This window comes from Jaculus jaculus, chromosome 1 (assembly GCF_020740685.1).
Source record: "Jaculus jaculus isolate mJacJac1 chromosome 1, mJacJac1.mat.Y.cur, whole genome shotgun sequence".
In the NCBI taxonomy this organism is placed as follows: Eukaryota; Metazoa; Chordata; class Mammalia; order Rodentia; family Dipodidae; genus Jaculus; species Jaculus jaculus.
The window spans coordinates 9,369,211-9,389,663 of NC_059102.1; the positions used below are offsets into that span (position 1 = coordinate 9,369,211).

Sequence of the window (20,453 nt, forward strand, 5' to 3'; positions counted from 1 at the left end):
GTAGATGGGATTGTAGGTAAACACCACCACACTTGGCCTTTACCCTCATGGTTGATGGGGCCTCCTGAGAGCAAGAACATGGCCACATCTTCTGCTTACCCCCTCACCCAAGTTCTTGGGTTGCTTTAGTTTCTGTACTTTGCATTCTGCCAACAACATATATTTTTGGGAACATGAAATGTATTATCCTACTGTGGTGGTTTGATTCAGGTGTCCCCTATAAACTTAGGCGTTCTGAATGCTAGGTTCCCAGCTGATGGAGATTTGGGAATTAATGCCTCCTGCAGGTAATGTATTGTTGGGGTCAGGCTTATGGGTGTTATAGCTAGTTTCCCCATGCCAGTGTTTGGCACACTCTCCTGTTGCTATTGTCCACCTGATGTTGGCCAGGAGGTGATGTCCACTGTTGGAGTCAGGTTCGCATTGCTGGCAGAAATCATCTGACCAAGAGCAGCTGGTGGGGGAGAAAAAAGGTTTGTTTTGGCTTACAGACTTGAAGGGAAGCTCCAAGATGGTAGGGGAAAATGATGGCATGAGCAGAGGGTGGACATCACCTCCTGGCCAATATCAGATGGATAATAACAGCAGGAGAATGTGCCAAACACTGGCAAAGGGAAACTGGCTATAACACACATAAGCCTGCCCCCAACAATACACTCCCTCCAGACTGCATTGATTCCCAAATCTCCATCAGCTGGGAACCTAGCATTCAGAACGCCTAAGTTTATGGGGACACCTGAATCCAACCACCACACCCACTCTGCTCATGCCATTGTTGTTCCCTGTCATCATGGAGCTTCCTCTTGAGTCTGTCAGCCAAAGCATAAGCTGCTTTTGGTCAGGTGTCTTCTGCCAGTAATGCAAGCCTGACTACACCACTTACTAAATGTTCCTTTTCAAACATCAGTGAGTAGACCTGAGTTATCCTGACATGCCCTAGATGAGAGCAGAGAGTGGGACACAAAGATGATGAGAAGTTTTTCTTTTTATTTATTTATTTACTTATTTGAGAGAGAGAAGGGGTGTGGTGCCAGGGCCTCTAGCCACTGCAAATGAACTCCAGACACGTACCATTTGTACATCTGGGTTTATGTGGATACTGAGGAATCAAACCTGAGTCCTTCGGCTTTGCAGGCAAGTGCCTTAACTGCTAAGCCATCTCTCCCACCTGATGAAAGGCTTTTTTGTGACTGTCCCCTTGAAGCAGTGGGTCTCCCCAGGGCAATGCCTAGAGACCTTGTGGGGTTCACTGCTCAGAAATGAGGGTGGCTCCATTGGTGGGGAAGGCCAGGAGGCTGCTAAGATGCCTCGGTGTTCAGACTTAAAAGGCTCAAAAGGCCGACAATAAGGAGGCTGAGGAATCCTCTTACCTCCAGATGGAGTGCAAGTACCAGTGACCGGGAATGCGGACTTCAGGAAACAAATGGACACGTGACAGCACCCAGCTTGCCTGACAAAGTGTTTGGTGTCTCGTGATCCTTCCTTGCCATGCCTTGGGCTCTGACCCTTGAGATAGGCCCTTCCCCATCCTGGCCATTACTTGGGCTCCTGGGATGCCTAAGCACTCTGGTTGGATAGTCCTGACTTCTACTGGGCCTGTGCAATGTGCAACCAGTAGATTATCTGTTGAAACTATTGCAGTCTGTGTACTTTGGTATGAGGCTACAAAACCAACCACTGGCCCAGAACCTTCAGCCAGGGGCATTTGGTATTCCTAGAAGCCACTGGTAAGGTATGCTATTCTTCTGCTTGATTACTGGGCTCAATGAAATGCCTGGTTACCTCTGACCACATCTGCAGCCTGCTGCTTCTAAAGGGTCTTTTTCTTCTTCTTTTTCTTTTAAACAGTCAAGATGAAAAAGTGTACTTTTTATTTTTATAAATATTTTATCCATTTATTTCAGAGCAACAGACAGAGACAGAAAGAGGCAAAGAGAGAGAGAGAATGGGCACGCCAGGGCCTCCAGCCACTGCAAAGGAACTACTGACACGTGAGCCCTTTGTGCATCTGGCTAACGTGGGTCCTGGGGAATCGAGCCTCGAACCGGGGTCCTTAGGCTTCACAGGCAAGCCTTAACTGCTAAGCCATCTTTCCAACCCCAAAAGGGTTCTTTTCATTAAAACAAACAAAGCCGGGTGTGGTGGTGCATGCCTTTAATCCCAGCACCTGGGAGGCAGAGGTACGAAGATCGTCATGAGTTTGAGGCCACCCAGAGACTACAGAGTAAATTACAGGTTAACCTGAACTAGAGTGAGACCCTACCTCAAACCCCCCTAAAGAAGCCTCCACAAAAACCCCACAAGCAAAAAATTAAGGAACTGAGAATTATTACTTCGTGTAAATACACAGTACATCTGCAGTACGTCTGAGATGCCCTGTCTTTGAAATACTGCCTCAAAATCTCTACATATCCTGTCACTCAGGCAAGAATTTTGGCAAAACAGTAGCTGAGGCATGCAGAACTTGAAGCTGATACTCAGCCGTCTGATGGTGAGCAGCCATCAGAGAAAATGGTTTCTCAGCTACCCAGGGCCACGTGCTCAGGAATGGGCTGGCCACACCCTCAGCTCTTCTTGATTTGTTTGTTTCGAAACAAGGTCTGGCTATGTAGCTAATCTACAACTTCCAATCCGAGACACCACACCAGATCTAACGACTGTTTTGAATAAATTTTTATTTATTTATTTATTTGCAAGCACGGAGGAGAGAGACAGACAGAGAATGGGCACACCAGGGCTTCTAGCCACTGTAAACAAACTCCAGATGCATGTGCGCCTTGTGCATCTGGGTTATGTGGGTCCTGAAAATCGAACCTGGGTCTTTTGGCTTTGCAGGCAACCACCTTAACCACTAAGCCATCTCTCCAGCCCTGGATTAATTTTTGAGATAGGCTCTCATGTTTGGCCTCAAACTCACTGTGTAGATGAATCCACTATGAAGTCTGGATTTTTCCACCTCTGCTTCCTAATGCTTACAGACTACAGACATGCACCACTACACTCAGCCTAAATACTGGTTTTAAACCTTGCCCTTCTAGTACCAGACAGCCTACAATAACAAGGCATCTTAAGAATTTATTCTCGGAGAGCTTCAGGCATCACTCAACTCACAGCTTTCCCTGTTACTGGGGTCTAACCCAGCTGCCTGCAGCTGGCTAGCCAAGCAGTGTGTCACCCAAAACATGAGTGAGCTGGCAGGGGAGAGCCCAGGGTGCGAAGGCAGCCCGGGACGCATCTTCAATCAGTGTCAGGAACTGCAAAGCATTTTCTTGGTGAAAGAAAATCAAAGAAATAATAAAGTAAAAAGGGGGATAAAAAGAATTTATTCTTGCCAGGCGTGGTGGAGCACGCCTTTAATCCCAGCACTCAGGAAGCAGAGGTAGGAGGATTGTTGTGAGCTGGAGACTACCTGAGACGACATACTGAATTCCAGGTCATCCTGGGCTAGAGTGAGACCCTACCTCGAAAAACCAAAAAAAAAAAAAAAAAAAAAAAAAAAGAATTTATTCTTGGGTTGGAGAGATGGCTCAGCAGTTAAGGCGCTCACCTGCAAAGCCAAGGGACCCAGGTTCAATACCCAGGACATATGTAAGCGATATGCACAAGGTGGCGCATGCATATGAAATTCATTTGCAAGGCTGAAGGCTCTGGCACACCCATTTTCTCTATCTGCCTCTCTCTCAAATAAAAAAAAAAAAAATTAAAAAGAATTCAGCCAGACATGGTAGTACACACCTTTAATCCCAGCACTCAGGAGGCAGAGGTAAAAGGATTGTCATGAGTTTGAGGCCACCCTGAGACTACAGTGAATTCTAGGTCAGTCTGGGCTAGAGTGAGATCCTACCTTGAAAAACAAAAACAAAAACAAAATTATTCTTTCCTAAATTCATCCTATAAGTGGAATAGAATCACATATTGAAGGGGTCTGGAAAGATTGCCCAGTGGTTAAAGGCACTTGCTTATAAAGCCTGACTGCCTGGGTTCAACTCCCTAGTACTCATATGTAAGTAAAATTCTCCAGCCCTAATTTATTTAATATTTAAGGGGTCTGGAAAGATTGCCCAGCGGTTAAAGGCACTTGCTTATAAAGCCTGACTGCCTGGGTTCAACTCCCTAGTACTCATATGTAAGTAAAATTCTCCAGCTCTAATTTGTACTTTTGCTTTGCTTTCTAAAAAAGCTCCTTGCTATACCACTCCTGGGTATATGCCCTAAGGATCTGCTTTCTACTAGAGACGTTTCCACATCATGTATACCACTGTTCTACGTGCAATAGCTAGGATATGGAATCAGCCTAGATGCTCACTGACAGACTGAGTGGATAATGAAAATGTGGTGCATACACACAAAGAAGTTTTCAGCAGTAGAGAAAAATGAAATTATATTTTCAGGAAAATTCAGAAAAAGGACCTAGAAAAAAACTATATTAAGTGAAATGACCCAAACTCAGAGAGACAGAAACACCATGCTTTCTCTGATATGCCTTTACTTGTAATATTGATATGTGTGACCATAAAGGGGACAAATGCTGGGCGTGGTGGCACATGCCTTTTGTCTCAGCACTTGGGAGGCAGAGGCAGGAGGATCACCATGAGTTCGAGGCCACCCTGAGACTCCATAGTGAATTCCAGGTTAGCCTGGGCTAGAGTGTGACCCTACCTTGAAAAACCAAAAAAAAAAAAAAAAAAAAAAAGAAGAAGAAGAAGAAGAAAAACCAATAAATACATACATAAACAAAGGGAGACAAATATAGGCTAAAACCTGTAAAGACAGAATGGTAACCGAGAATGAGTGCTAAAGAGATGACTGGAAGAGGGGTGAGGAAGGGCAAAAGGACACAGGTGCCATGTAAACAGGAGTGGGTGGACACTGGGATAAGGAGATTTGGAAAAGGGTTGGGGGAAGAGATTCAACTAAAACAAACTGCAGTTGAAAATGCCAAAATGGGGGCTGGATTGCCTGGTGATTAAGGCATTTTCCTGTGAAGCTAAAGGATCCAGGTTTCATTCTCCAGGACCCACATAAGCCAGATACACAGGGTGGCACATGCATCTGGAGTTTATTTGCAATGGCTGGAGGCCCTGGCGTGCCCATTTTTCCTCTCTCTCACTACCTCTTTCTTTCGCAAATAAATAAATAAAATAACATATTTAAAAAAGAGAAAATGTCAAACTGAGTACCTAAATCTCTGAATGGTAACTAAAAATTAAGTAACAAAACTGAAAATATAAAAATAGAGACTCTTGCTGCTTTACTATCTGGGTGGGTTTCTCCAATTCTCTGAACATGACTCCAGGAGCCGAGACACTCCCAGAGACCACTATAATACAATCCTAACACTGTACCCGTGACAGGGACGGAACTGCTGGCACCTTTCCACACAGCATGTTTTGAGGAATCAAGATCGTGTGTGGGGCAGGGGACAGCTCAGGGGGTAGGAGTACTTGCTGCACAATCATGAGAACTTGAGCTTTGTGGTGGTTTGATTCAGGTGTCCCCCATAAACTTAGGTGTTCTGAATGCTGGGTTCCCAGCTGGTGGAGATTTGGGAATTAACTCCTGGAGGCAGTGTATTGTTCAGGGCGGGCTTATAGGTGTTATAGCCAGTTTCCCCTTGCCAGTGTGTGGCTCACTCTCCTGTTGTTATTGTCCATATGATGTTGGCCAGAAGGTGATGTCTACCCTCTCTCTGATCATGCCATTGTTTTCCCCTGCCATTGTGGAGCTTCCCCTCAAGCCTGTAAGCCAAAATAAACCTCTTTTTCCCAGAAGGTGCTCTTGGTTAGATGATTTCCACCAGCAGTGTGAACCTGACTGCAACAGTAAAGTGGTACCGAGGAGTGGTGTCATTTGCTGCTAGACACCTGACTGTATAGCTTTGGCCTTTTGGAGCTGATTTCCAAGAGGAATGTGAAAGGATTTGAAACCTTGACCTAAGAGATGCCTTGCAGGGCTGTAAGTACAGCTTGACGGACTATTCTGGTCAGAGTTGAAAGACTTGAATGCATTAAGAACTATGGACTGTGAGTTTTGGCTTATGAGGGTGAAAAAGAGCTTTGCTTGGACTGAGCTAGTAGTTTGTGTGAGAAGCTTGCTGTTACGCCTGTGTCCTATGAAGTTGTGCAGGGTTGCTTTGCATACAAATGAACTGGTGTGAGCAGAGGTATACTGCACAGGAAGAAAAGGTTTTGGGCCTAAACTGCTGCCTGTTCACCTGCAAATTGTTTGAGAGATTACAACAATCGAGATTGGGCCACCTGACCTGCAGTGGGGCAACAGAAAGAATGTAGACTCTTTTGAAGGGGCCTGAGTGCTCAAGCAGTGTCCTGTTCTTCAAAGTTTGCTTTGTTCCCCCCTGGATTAGCAAACTGGCACCCTACCTGGTATTGTGGAGTGTAAGAAATTCAGGAAAGAGAGGATCATTGAGTTTGCAACATGGTCTTGTGTTTTGGAAATGGCCATGGGCAGTGTGAAGTGGGTTTGCTGGTTGCCTGCATAGAGACCCCATGGGGCCATGAGGATGAACTGTGGATTGCAGTGGAGACCCAGTGGAGATGCCAGTACCACGCGATGGCTGCTAAGGAAAGCTGCCAGCCCTGATGATGTTTTCCAGGACTGTGAGTAGCCTAGCTGGAGGGGCAGAATTGGAACTCCAGAGATGTGGTGCTGGTTAGAATTATCGGGCTTGGAGATTTGTCTCTAGCTAGAGTTGTTGGACTTGAAGCTACAGAGTTTGATGTTTGCCTCGGTTGTTTTAAATCTTGTGTTGGTTAAATATTTCTTTGCTATGCTCAATGCCATCTTTTGCAGTGTGAGTGTTTATTCTGTGCTATTATGGGTTTTTGAGGTTATTTTTTGGTATTATGGCTCAGTTAAAAGACCTTGGACTATGGGGATGTTTGAACATCATTGGAATTAATAAAAGCTATAGGGACTTTTGAAGTTGTAAAATGCAATGAATTCATCCATCATGTATGGGTATCAGTTTATGGGGGCCAGGGGTGGAATGTGATGGTTTGATTCAGGTGTCCCCAATAAACTTAGGTGTTCTGAATGCTAGGTTCCTAGCTGATAGAGATTTGGGAATTAACGCTTCCTGGAGGGAGTGTATTGTTCAGGGCGGGCTTATGGGTGTTATAGTCAGTTTCCCCTTGCCAGTGTGTGGCACACTCTCCTGCTGTTATTGTCCACCTTATGTTGGCCAGGGGGTGATGTCCAGCTTCTGCTCATGCCATCGTTTTCCCCTGCCATCATGGAGCTTCCCCTCGAGCCTGTAAGCCAAAATAAATCTTTTTCCCAGAAGCTGTTCTTGGTTGGGTGATTTTTACCCAACAAGTTTGATCCCCAGAACCCACATAAGAAGTAGGCCTCATGTTTGTAATCCCAGCTCTGAGGGAAATGGAGATAGAAGGATTTGGGGGCTCCATGGTCAGCTATGTAACCAAAACACAGCATGTTCCAGGTTTAGTGAGACACACTGTCTTAGGGAAGTAAGGTGAAATAGTGATAGAAGGGGACATCTAACATCTTCTGGCCTCCACATGTACACATGGGGCATACACATCTGCACTGGCAAATGCATGCATGTGTGTGCACATGCACAAGACATTCATGTGTGTATCAAAGGGCTAAAATCAACAATGAATTATGCTGGTATACTTGAGAACTGGACCAGAGAAAGGAAGCTACAGTCAGAAGACAGAGGAAGTTACATGGCAGCCCACAGACCTGTATCTCAGTCAGAAGCGTCAGCATGAGCTAAGGATGAACTTCCTGTGTGCAGATCTCTTTCTGAGTTGCTGACTAGATCTTTAAAGGCAGGAGAGGTGCTGAGAAAGGCTCTTACTTGCAAAGCCTGCCCACCCAGGTTCAATTCCTCAGTACCCATGAAGAGCCAGATGCACAAAGTGGCACATGTGGAGTTCATTTGCAGTGGCAGGAGGCCCTGGTGAGCCCATTCTCTCTCTCTCTCTCTCTCTCTCTCTCTCTCTGGAATTCACTATGTAGTCTCAGGGTGTCCTTGAACTCACAGAGATTCTCCTACACCTCTGCCTCCCAAGTGCTGGGATTAAAGGTGTGTACCACCATGCCCAACTATTTTTTTCAAATCTTTAAGTAAAGAAACCAGTCTAGCAACAGAGAATGATTCATATCATATGTATGGTTTCTAAACACTTTCCAATCCTTAGAAAGATGGTGGGTTCACCCTCGGACAGGAAACGCACAAGGCAGGTCTGGAACATTCTGTTGCAACAGGAAGAGATGAACGTCTTAAGGATGCTGGGGTCAGGACAGAAGGATCCAGATGCCACTTGAGGAAGCTCCCACTGGTCAAAACTACTACAATTAGAACAGCAATAAGCACCCACAAGAGACTGAAAGTATCTGATACTCACAGTAGATGTCCCTAAGGCTCTCTACTGCTGCCCCACTGGCAGAAATATTTCAGACGATCCAGGATGAAAGTTAAAAAAAAAGGATTGAGGTTGGGGAGATGACTCAACAGCTAAAGCCTGCCAGTCTGGGTACAATTTCCAGAACCCAGGTAAAGCCCGATGCAAAAAGCAGAGCATATATATATCTGGCTCTCATTTGCAGTAGCAAGAGACCTTGGCGCGTGTGCGTGCGCGCGCGCACACACACACGCACACACACGCACACACGGCCTGGCAGACCCACATGCAAATAATTTTTTTTAAAAAGAGAGAGGATTAGGGATGGAGAGATGTCTCAGTGGATAAGGCACTTACTCGCAAAGCCTAACAACCCAGGTTTGATTCCCCAGTACCCATGTAAAGCTAGATGCACAAAGTGGTGCATGTGTCTGGAGTTCATTTGCAGCGGCTGGAGGCCCTGGCCTAATCCATTCTTCCTGCTCCCACACCCTGTCTTTCTATCTCTCTTCTATCTGTCTCTGCTTATGAATAAATTTAAAATAATTTTTAACTATGTAAAAGAAAAAGAGGGAGCTAGGAAACTAAATAGGCACATGCAAAGAGCACAGACCTCATCATAACTGATCCCAGCAAGTCCACTGTATAAGGACACTTCTGAGACAGACAAGGAAATTCAAGCATGAAGAGACATAAGGATCAGAAAATATTATGGATATTTTTTGTTTGTTTGATTTTTTGACGTAGGGTCTCACTCTAGCTCAGGCTGACCTGGAATTCACTCTGTAGTCTCAGGATGGCCTTGAACTCTCAGTGATCCTCCTACCTCTGCCTCCCAAGTGCTGGGATTAAAGGCGTGCGCCACCATGCCCAGCTTAATATTATGGATTTTTACAGTAATTTTTAAAAATGTATTATGGTAGCATTCACATTACATAAAATATATCACTATAACCACTTTGAACTGCTCAATTTGTTGATACTAATTATGCTTATAATGTTATAAAATCAGCACTCCTATCTAGTTCCCTTCATTTTCATTGCCCACAAGAGACCTCATATTCATGAAGTGGCGCTCCCTAGCTTCTGGTAAGCAGTAGTTTGTTCTCCACCTCTGTGTTCGCTGTTCTCTACTTTGCCTAGAAACAGAACCTTCCACCGGGCGTGGTGGCACACGCCTTTAATCCCAGCACACAGGAGGCAGAGGTAGGTGGATCGTTGAGAGTTCGAGGCCAGCCTGAGACTACATAGTAAATTCCAGGTCAACCTGGGCTACAGTGAGACCCTACCTCGAAAAACCAAAGAACAAAAGCAACCTTGAAAGGAACTTTGAAAGGAAGTTGCTGTCTCCAGAAAACAGAAGGAAAAGAACAGTTACACCTTTTTTAAAAAAAAAAATGAAATTTGGTCACAGAATAAGATATTCTGCTTAAGCCTCAGCCAAGACGAGCAGATGCTTACGCATCCTGAAATAACAGCCTAAATAGTTGTCATGTCCGGAAGCTGACTTTTGGGAATATCAGCGTGGACTTCTCCTTGCTACCATTGCTCAGCTAAGTAGAAATCACTGTTCTTAAAAACAAACACCAAGAAAGTCACCAAGTGAGCATGGAAAGCTCCCACCCAGAAATCACAGTTGTTTCTGACGTCTTGCTGCTTCCATGTGGGGTTCCTCTGTTAGCTTTTAACCATTTATATTTTTTACTTGCTGTATTCCTTTTTGGAAAATTCAGTTTGAAATGCTGCTTTTCAAAAAAAAAAAATGCCAATCATATTGTTGAATTTGTTGTTGCTGTTCAGGAAGTGTCCCCGTATTACAGTGTGATGCACACAACCTGGGAAATGACCGAGGGCAGCAGTCAACGGCGGGGCGGGGCGGGGCGGGGCGGGGCTCGCCGGCAGAGGAGGCTCAGGGCTGCAGAGGCACCACTTTCTAGGGCCAGAGGTCTGCTTGGTAAGCACAGTTAGGAAGATTTCTAGCCTCCGTTTTGAATGGGTTTAAGAAATTTTGTATATGGGGGATGGAAATGCTTATATATTTATTGAAAATCCTTTTATTTGAAATTAAAATTATTTGGTAAATAATGGTTTGATATTTGGGAGGGTTTTGGAGAGGTGGCAATGCTGTTGGTAAATTATAAGCCTGTTGATTCTGTAGAAAGGTACTGTTACTGACTAATAGGGTGCCTTTATTTTGTACATGACCCAAATCTTTGATATTTCTTTTATCTAAAATATTTAGGCATCTGACATTTTCAACCAAAATTTTAATTATATACTGTGATTTTTTTTTTTTTTTTTTTTATATTTTGAGGTAAGGTCTCACTCCAGCTCAGGCTGACCTGGAATTCACTATGTAGTCTCAGGGTGGCCTCAAACTCTTGGCAATCCTCCTACCTCTGCCTCCCAAGTACTGGGATTAAAGGCATGCGCCACCACACCCAGTTTATACTGTGATTTTTATTTGTTGCAATACATTAAAATTGCAGAGGTACTTAGGGGCTCCAAAGCTAGGATTTCTAAGTCAGTATGTGCATTTCACATAATAAAGCTGTTAATGGTGAGCAAAGTATTATATAGTAACTAGATTTTTCCACATCTGTATAGTATATTTTATGTTTTGTGGTATTGAGATTATAGAAAGTTAGAGTGTCAAACATGTGTTTAATGTGTATTTTTAAACAAATTTATGGCAATTAAAAATACCTGGAGACAAGGGTATCACATTTTAATCTGTAAAATTCTTTTAAATTCTACTGTGTCATTAAGATGCTTTGTATAATGCCAGACCATAGCTGGAGAAACAAAGTTCAATAAATACCAGATAGATTTTCTGTTTTGTTTTTTTTTTAAAAAGAACCTTCCTGCTGTGAGCTTCTGCATGTAGCCTCTTCTTTTAGCAAGCTCACGTGTTCACAAGCCCACAGTCCCTCTTCCGTAGAAGGTGCTTCACTGGGCAGACAGACACACTGTGCTGACCCACTCATCAGGGAACAGACAGGTGGAGTTATTTTTACCTTTGGGTTACTATGCGTGCATCTCCCATGAACATTTATGCAGTTTTCTGGGGGGGGGATAATGTTAACTTCAGTGGTGTGGGGAGCAAACCTAGTGTCCCAGTCATGCTAGGAAGAGCTCTACCACTGTGCTACATTTACGGTTGTACAGATTTTTTTATTTTTCCCGAGGTAGAGTCTCACTCTGGTCCAGGCTGACCTGGAATTCACTCTGTAGTCTCAGGGTGGCCTTGAACTCACAGGATCCTCCTACCTCTGACCCCCGAGTGCTGGGATTAAAGGCGTGCACCACCACGCCCAGCAGGTCTACAGGTCTACAGGTTTTTGGGTTTTTTTTGGTTTTGGTTTTTCAAGGTAGGGTCTTGCTTTAGCCCAGGCTGACCTGGAATTCACTATAGTCTCAGAGTGGCCTTGAAATTCACAGATCCTCCTACCTCTGCTTCCTGAGTGCTGGGATTAAAGGTGTGCGCCACCATGCCTGGTAGTCTACAGGTTTTTGTTTGAATGCCTATTTCAGTTTTTCAGTCTCTAATGAGGAGTGCAAGTCAAATCATAAACTCTACGTTTAACTCAAGAACCACCCAAGGTTTCTGTACAGGGGTGATGCCTGCTCACTCTCCTGGCAGCCAAACGTGAGGGTTTCACTCTGTCCATATCCTTTCCAACACTTGTGACTGTCTTCTTCTCTTTCTTATGCCACCCCCCCCCCAGCAACTGTGTTAGAGGATGTGGCATGTACCCCAATGCAGTTTTCAGCTGCAGCTCTTTAAAGGGCCCGGTCACTGACCATCATATGATGTGCTTTTTGGCCATCGGTGGTTTTAATGCTTTGTAGTTTTCAAAAATGTCATATGCTTTAAAAAGAATATTATAATATGAAAGGACATAAGTCTGAGGTTTGCCTTAAAATACGAAAGTTAAAATTCAGTAGTTTTTGTTAAGAGAAAGAAAACCTTAAAAGGAAGAATGTGGCTGGGCATAATGGTGCACACCTTTAATCCCAGCACTTAGGAGGCTGAGGTAGGAGGATCTTCATGAGTTCAAGGCCACCCTGAGACTACATAATGAACTCCAGGTCAGCCTAGGCTAGAGTGAGACCCTACCTCAAAAACAAACAAACAAAACAAGAGGAGTGTATAATCCTTTAGGTGTTGGACACATGGTAGGTCACTGGCTCATTCTCTCTACTTTCGTGTACATTTGAAGTTCTACAGTAAAAGACGGAATTACGCGACTCCTACCTCATGAGCTTCCACCCCTATTGCTTGCAAGGCCGACTTGAAGAACTCAGGGGAGGGTTTCCCCACCACTTCGGCCTCCACACCACAGGCATACTGGAAAAGAGAGAAGGACCTAGCATGGGTCTGTGATCAAGAACGGATATACGCCCAGCACCACCCAGACTGTGCTCGTGTGTATGCAGGCTCAGGGCCTTGACAAGGTAGGGTGCTGTGGGCCTGAAAACCATGTCCCAGAGACTCAGGCCTTTGTGTCCGGCTGGAGTTCGGACTTCTTAGGACGCCTGCTTCCAGCCCTTCCTCTTACGCAAAGGCCATCCGCAGCCAAGTGGCATCCCACAGCTGGCAGGAACAAAGCCTCCCAGGGGGGCAGACCAGAGCTCGTCAGTGCCTGCCGTCTACTTGCCTGTTCTCTTGCCCTTCCTCTCTGCCCACCTCTGGCTGGACCACAAGCTGTCCTGGGGGGATCAAGGGCTCCACCCAGCCATCTGCTCCTATCTCCCACCTGGGAATGGGATGTGGCCTGAGGCTGACCTGGGGCAGGAGCCAGGGCAGGGCCCACAGATGGGACATAGTCACATTGGACTCTCGGGTCCTTGTAACCTGGCAGGGAGGGTCAGGAAGGAGACTGGAAAGGATACACGGAGACTGGGATGCTGGGTATGATCAGGGTCCCGAAGGAGGCAGCGGTCCACAAAGACCGCAAAGTGATGAGTCAGATGAGGGAGCCCGAGAGCACGCTGGGAGAGCACGTGGGAGGCAGGGGGAAGGGAGATGACGAGGAGCGTGATGATGGCAGTGGAAGGGCCAAGCCACAGAGGAGAAGGAATGAGTGGCCGAAGCCCCACACAGGACATGCCACTTTGGAAAAACATGAAAGGCCACTCCCTCCAGAAAGGTTTGAAGGCATTCCCTGGACAGCCCCTTACGGAGCGCTCCCAGACGGACCCGGGTGGGTACCTCAAGAGCCTTCATGTAGGCGCCGACATCCAGCATCAGGCCAGAGGTCTCCTTGTAGTAGCGTCTGCAAGAGAGCACAGCGTGGAGACTGGTCAGCACCGACGACAAGCTGACAGTGACCGACGGGGGCCAGGCCAGCAGCCCTGGGATGCCACAGCGCATTCACTCAGTGGCCCCCGACACCAGCCTCGTGTGGGCCCTGCATAATGATTAACCAGGGGCCCCAGAGGGACAGATGGCTCCAGTTGCTAACAAAGGGGAAGACAAGTGACCTGCATGTTCTGGGGAAGGACAGCGGGCCCATGGAACACGTGGTGAGTGGACCCCATGGCTGCTAATAATTAACCCTAACCACTGCCTGAAGAAGAGGAATCCATTAGTTCCACGGCAGCCTGCCTCATCGCCTGCTGGCTGGGGTCGGGCAAGGTGCGGGGTTTCACGGGCACCGGCTGCTTCCATGAGGAAACAATAATGTCTTCTGGGCCTCGTACAGGCTAACACGTGCCCAGGTCATGGGAGCATTCCACCTGAAGACAGTCCTGTGCTCTTGTGAGTGCCCTTCTGCCCATCCTGTATCAGCCCCAGGCCTTGGAGCACATGGAAATCGTGCCTGGGCTCTGTGAGGAAAGCCACTTGATTATAAGGAGACAAGAGGGAGGCTCACCCTGGCTGCTCTAGCGATGGCATTCAGCAAGCCCAAGAACATTAAGGAGAGTCTGAGTTTATAATTAGTCAAGGTCATTGGTACTAGCTTCCCTCTTCCACATCCTTCAGATTTGGGGACATGAAGTATGTGTGCAGGGAGGCAGAGAGAGGGGGCCCATAGGTGGATTCAGTGTCTACAGTCTCTCTTTGCTTCCCAGCAGTGACTTTAGGCTACTTAAATCTCTGGGTCTTTGGTTTCCTCATGTGTAAAATGGTCACAACAAATGACCCACCTCTTGGATGGTTGTGCAGCTTGAGCAGAATACCACCACAAAGTTCCTAACCATGGAGCCTGGTGCACAAGCGTCACTCACCAAAAGCCTGGCAAAGACGGTCGTAGACAGCTGCTCACCCCAGCAGTGACAGGCCAAGATAGAAGCTTGGGAAGGTAAGAGGACCTCAAGTCCAGGCATGGACATTCACAACTGTAATCCCAACACTCAGGACGCAGAGGCAAGAGGATCATGAGTTCCAGGTCTGGGCTGGAGAGATGGCTGAGCAGTTACAGCACTTGTCTAAGAAGCCTGAGGACCCAGGTTCAATCCCCCAGAACCCATGTAAGCCAGATGCACATGGTGGCGCATGCATCTGGAGTTTGTTTACAGTGGCTAAAGGCCCTGAAACACCCATTCCCTCTCTCTCTAATTAATTAATTAATTAATTAATTTTTTAAAAAAGAGCTCCAGGTCAGCATGGGATATACAATGAGCTCCTGTCTCAAACCAATCAATCAATCAAAGTCACACACAGGCCTTTCCAAAGGTTGTAAGTGTTTCTGTGTCCACCTAGATGTTAGAACAGAGCTCCCTGGAGTGGCCCTAGGGCTGTCCCCTCCCTCCAGCTCCACCAACCTCACATGCTGCAGCTCTCTTTCAGCCCCCTGAGATTCCTGCACTGTCAGTCACTGTGAGCTTGAGCGAGACGCCACCAACCCCTCTGCATCCTCTACTAATGCCCTCGACAGCTCTGGCTCTAGACATGGCTGGGCCGCTTCAGCCAAACCCTGGCCTTGCCAGTGGCTGGCCCGCCTCTCTCTTCTCTGTCTGGGGTCTCTGGACCTGGAGTCTGCTAGCCGAGGCATGGGCTCCCTCACAGAGCTTGAGTCTCCCTACGAACCCTAGCCCTCTCCACCCTCAGTCGAGGCTCTCAGCCCTGGAACCATGCTACACGGTCAGTGAAGGCCACACTACTCCTGTTTTTCTTTTAATTAATTAATTATTTATTTATTTTGGTTTTTTTGAGGTAGGGTTTCGCTCTAAACCAGGCTGACCTGGAATTCATTATGTAGTCTCAGGGTGGCCTCAAACTCACAATGATCCTCCTACCTCGGACTCCCAAGTGCTGGGATTAAGAGCATGCACCACCACACCCGGCCACTCCTCCTGTGCTAAAGGGAGAGCCTCACACACAGGGCTTGGAGAGAGATGGCTCAGTGGTTAAAGGCACTTGCTTGCAAAGCCTGCCAGCCCTGGGTTCAGTTCCCCAGTACCCACATAAAGCCCCACACAAAAAGTAGTACGTCTGTCCAGTGTTCATTTGCAGTAGAAAGAAGCCCTGTCATGCCCATGCACATGCATGTGCACACACACACACAAACACACACATACACATAAATAAATAAATAAATAAAAATATTTGGGCTAAGGAGATGGCTCAGCAGTTGAAGGCACTTGTTTGCAATGCTTGCTGGCCCAGGGTAACTTCCCCAGCACCCATGTAAAGCCAGATGCACAAAGTGGCACATGCATCTGGCAAGAGGCCCTGGCATGCCCATGTCCCCTCTCTTACAAATAAATAAAAATACTTTTAACAAAAATGACCCTAAACCTGGGCTTATAGAAGTCGCTAATTTCATACACTAAATCCAGAACACGAACACACACACACACACACACACACACACACACACACACACACACACACTGCATTCATATAGCTTCAATAATGTTTTCACCCCAGCGCTTGGGAGGCTGAAGGAGGGGCTCACAGGCTGGAGGCAGCCTGGGTTATATAGATCAAGGCCCTATCAGGTCTGGGGAGATCACTGATGTGGCACAGCACTTGCCAGGCAGGCATTGAAGCTCTGGTGGCCAGCATAAGCTGGGTGTGCACGGTGACACACACCTGTAATCGGGAGGAAGAGCAGAAGCTCAAGGTCATCAGTGATGACTAGTTAGCGGTCCAAGTCATCCTGGGACAGAAAAGACCCCGTCTTTAAACAACAATACCACTCTGTCTACAGACAACTTCAAGAGAAACTTTGAAAAAAGATTACTTATTTATTTGAAAGAGAAAGAGACAGAGAGAGAGAGAGGATGGGGGAGAGGGGCATGGGTGTGTGTCAGGGCCTCCTATCCTGCAAATGAACACCAGAACCATCTGCTTTATGGGGGTTCTGGGGAATTGAACCAGGCCACTGAGCTTCGCAAGGAAGTGCTTTTAACTGCCGGGCCATCTCCGCAGCCCTCAAGAGAACTTTTTTAAAAAGTAAAAAGTGGCCGGGCGTGGTGGCCTTTAATCCCAGCACTTGGGAGGCGGAGGTAGGAGGATCACTGTGAGTTGGAGGCCACCCTGAGACTCCATAGTGAATTCCAGGTCAGCCTGGGCTAGAGTGAGACCCTACCTCGAAAAATCAAAAAAAAAAAAAAAAAAAAAAAAAAGGAAAAAATGTTTTGTTTTTTTCTATTTCTAAAATCAATCACAGTGATCATTTCCTTAGCCAGTGCCAGAATTTTACAGAACTGGTGAAGCGCCAACTCAAGTCTGGCCAAGCAGAGAGAAATGCCAGTCCTGAGGCGGTGCTGCTGGGTGGCAGGTGGTTTGCCCTACACAGTGACCGACACAGATGTTCTACCACCTTTGTAGGCCTTGAAGACACTCCCAGACCTACCCTGAGCCCCTCAATGTAGCAGGGACACAGACAGACACGTGGACAATCCAAGAGGCAGATGTGGGGAGCCCATGCTGTGCTCACTACTTGAGTTGGGGACATGGAAGTGCCAGCTAATGACATAAGAGTCATTACAGCTAAGCCCTGGGGGCAGGGGTTACCAGGCTGAGGGGAAGAAGAGCACAGGCCCAGGGCATCCAGAGGTCTCAGCGGGCAACTACACGTTGGACAAGAGGCCTCAGCAGGCACCAGAGGTCACAACCCTTGTCCCTTGGTCCTTGGAGAAGGGAAAGCAGGGCATATGGATGGCTAGAGAAAGGTGCCAAGGGAAGATTGGCAAAGGACTCCTAAAAGAAACTACTGGTAGATGTGACAGGGCAGAGCACAGAGACTAAGACAGACCACTCAGCATAGAAACTGTGCATCCAGAAACAAGGAAATGTCCCAACAAAACCACCAGTTCCAGTATGTGGAGCTGTTTGTAGCTAAGGATTCTGGAAGCTTCTGGGCTACCCTGTGGATAGGAACACACCCCTGTTATTTGGAAACCCAGAGGATACCTTGGAGTATGGCTCTGCTGGCCTCAGATTCCCAGAGGCATCTTCTGAAATGGAAGGAACCTGAATCTTTAGATTCATGACTGACGTAAAATAGCCTCACCTTGCTTATACTCATCTTTTGGTCCAAAGAGAACATGGACTCTCAGAAATTAAAATAAAAACTTGAAGCAGGGCTGGGGAAGTAGCTTAGGGGTTAAGGAATTTGCCTGTGAAGCCTAAGGACCCAGGTTTGATTCTCCAGGACCCACGTAAGCCAGATGCACAGGAGGAAGCATGCGTCCAGAGTTCGTTGGCAGTGGCTGGAGGCCTGGTGTGCCCATTGTCTCTCTCTCTACCTTTTCCTCGCCCTCTCTCTCTCTCTCAAATAAATAAAGAAATAAAATATTATTTTTAAAAAACCTTGGGCTGGAGGGATGGCCTAGCGGATAAGGCATTTGCCTGCAAAGCCAAAGGACCCAGGTTTGATTCCCTAAGACCCGTGTTAGCCAGATGCACAAGGGGGCACACGCATCGGAGTTCATTTGCAGTGGCTGGAGGCCCTGGCACACCCACTCTCTCTTTCTCTTAATCTCTCTCTCTCTGTCAAATAAATAAATAAATAAAAATAAATGCCCTATATCCAAAGGACTCATCTCATTTCCTTAGAAGTACGTGCTCAACCATGTTTATTGCTGCTCAATTTATAATAGCTGGGAAATGGAACCAGCCTAGATGTCCCTCAACAGATGAGTGGATAATGAAGATGTGGCACATTTATACAATGGAGTTCTACTCAGCGGTAAAGAAAAATGAAGTTATGAAATTTGCAGAAAAATGGATGGACCTGGAAAGGATTCTACTAAGTGAGGTAACCCAGGCCCAGAAAGCCAAGCGCCACATGTTCTCTCTCATATGTGGATACTAGCTACAGATGACTGGGCTTCTGCGTGAGAATGAAAATACTTAGTAGCAGAGGCCAGTAAGTTAAAAAGGAGACATAAAGGGAAGAGAAAGGAAGGGAGGAGGATACTTAATAGGTTGATATTGTATATATGTAATTACAATGATTGTAATGGGGAGGTAATATGATGGAGAATGGAATTTCAAATGGGAAAGTGTGGGGGTGGGGAGGGAGGGAATTACCATGGGATATATTTTATAATCATGGAAAATGTTAATAAAAACTAAAAAAAAAAAAAAACATGCAAAGAAAAAAATAAAAATAAACGCCTTTGATCCCAGCACTCAGGAAGCAGAGGTAGGAGGATCGCCATGAGTTCCAGGCCACCCTGAGAATATAGAGTGAATTCCAGGTCAGCCTGGGTTAGAGTGAGACCCTAGAAAAACAAAAACAAAAGCAAACAAACAAAAAGGTCCCTTGAAGCCAACTGCTGGACGGGAACACTGGTGGAGGAAGGCCCCGTGCCCTAGAGACTGGACACAGTTCGCCTTCGTTTCTGGAGCGGTGGGTGGGCTTGGAGCACTCCAGCCCCAAAGGGACACCGTGGATCCTGGGAAGAACAGGCGGGGGAAGCAGTCAGATCTGATTTTCTGCTTCAGTCTCCTGTCGTGTGTGACCCTGCAGCGCGGCCTCCCTGCAAAATGACCACTTGACCTCTCCCAGAAGAGCCATTAACCTTCCATAGTCTGTCGCGTAAACAGCTTAATTTTCTGACGGTGGCATGACAGAAGAAATTACAAAGCCAATTCTCTCTCCTGGTCCAAACAGATGCCAAATGTAAATCATTCTATTTCCAGGAGGGGGACAGCCTGCCCCCTTGTGCCCTCAGCAGAGGCCACCCCAGCCAATGACAGTACAGTGACAGAAGCTCTCGCAGGGCCCTTGGGCCGCCTGATGCTACGACCTTCTAGAAAGCCTTTGGGCCCTTTTGCTATGCTTTAAATACCCCACCCAAGTTTGCCCAAGTCAGAATCCCGCCAGAGAGACCCCACTCATCCCTGGCATCAAACCCTTGCCTGCTGCACTGAGGTATCACACACATAGCAGAGAGCAAGAGACTCCATTTTTCTTCTTTTTCAACAATGTAGCTATTTCGACTGTAACTCTTAATCTAGAATAATCATGCTCAGCAATGATGAGACCACTTTAAAGAAAGTGAGTCACAACAGAGCTTCTAGTGCAGGGTGGCTCACCGAGCCCCTGACGGTGGGGCCCAGCTCAGAGAGTTATGCAGGCCAAGTACGTGCCTTGCTTCAAACTAGAGACAGAAACCACATACGAGTGTATGTACCATAATGGGTAGCTAGTTTTATAGCAACTCAACTAGCCATTTTACCAGATATGTGGTAAAACATGATTTTGGATGTTTCTGTGAAGGTGACCTTTATATGAAAGGAAGGAAGTCCTTAAGCTGATCACTCTCCATGCCATGGGTAGGACATGTTCTATTAGATGAAAGTCTTTCTTTTTCTTTTCTTTTCTTTTTTTTTCAAGGTAGGGTCTCACTCTGGCACAGGCTGATCTGGAATTCACTCTGTAGTCCCAAGGTAGCCTCCAACTCACGGTGATCCTCCTACAGCTCTGCCTCCCAAGTGCTGAGACTGAAGGCTTGTGCCACCACACCTAGCTATGAAGATCTTTTTATTTTTTAATTATTTGCAAGAAGAGAGAGGAGGAGAGAGAGAGTGGGCCTCTGGGCCTCCAGCCACTGCAAATAAAATCCAGATGCATGCATCACTTTGTGCATCTG

At 46.6% G+C, this 20,453-nt stretch overlaps 1 protein-coding gene across 2 annotated transcripts in view; it reads right to left on the reverse strand.

Moving 5' to 3' along the window:
• The window catches only part of LOC101615351 (phospholysine phosphohistidine inorganic pyrophosphate phosphatase), a 158,910-nt gene that overhangs the window by 95,306 nt on the left and 43,151 nt on the right, over nt 1-20,453 (reverse strand). For both annotated transcript variants that reach the window (XM_045157941.1, XM_004659265.2), the window contains exons 4-5: nt 13,609-13,672; nt 12,652-12,744 (exon numbers count right to left, since the gene is read on the reverse strand). In XM_045157941.1, coding sequence (XP_045013876.1) covers nt 12,652-12,744; nt 13,609-13,672 — 157 coding nt within the window. The remainder of the gene's footprint in view (nt 1-12,651; nt 12,745-13,608; nt 13,673-20,453) is intronic.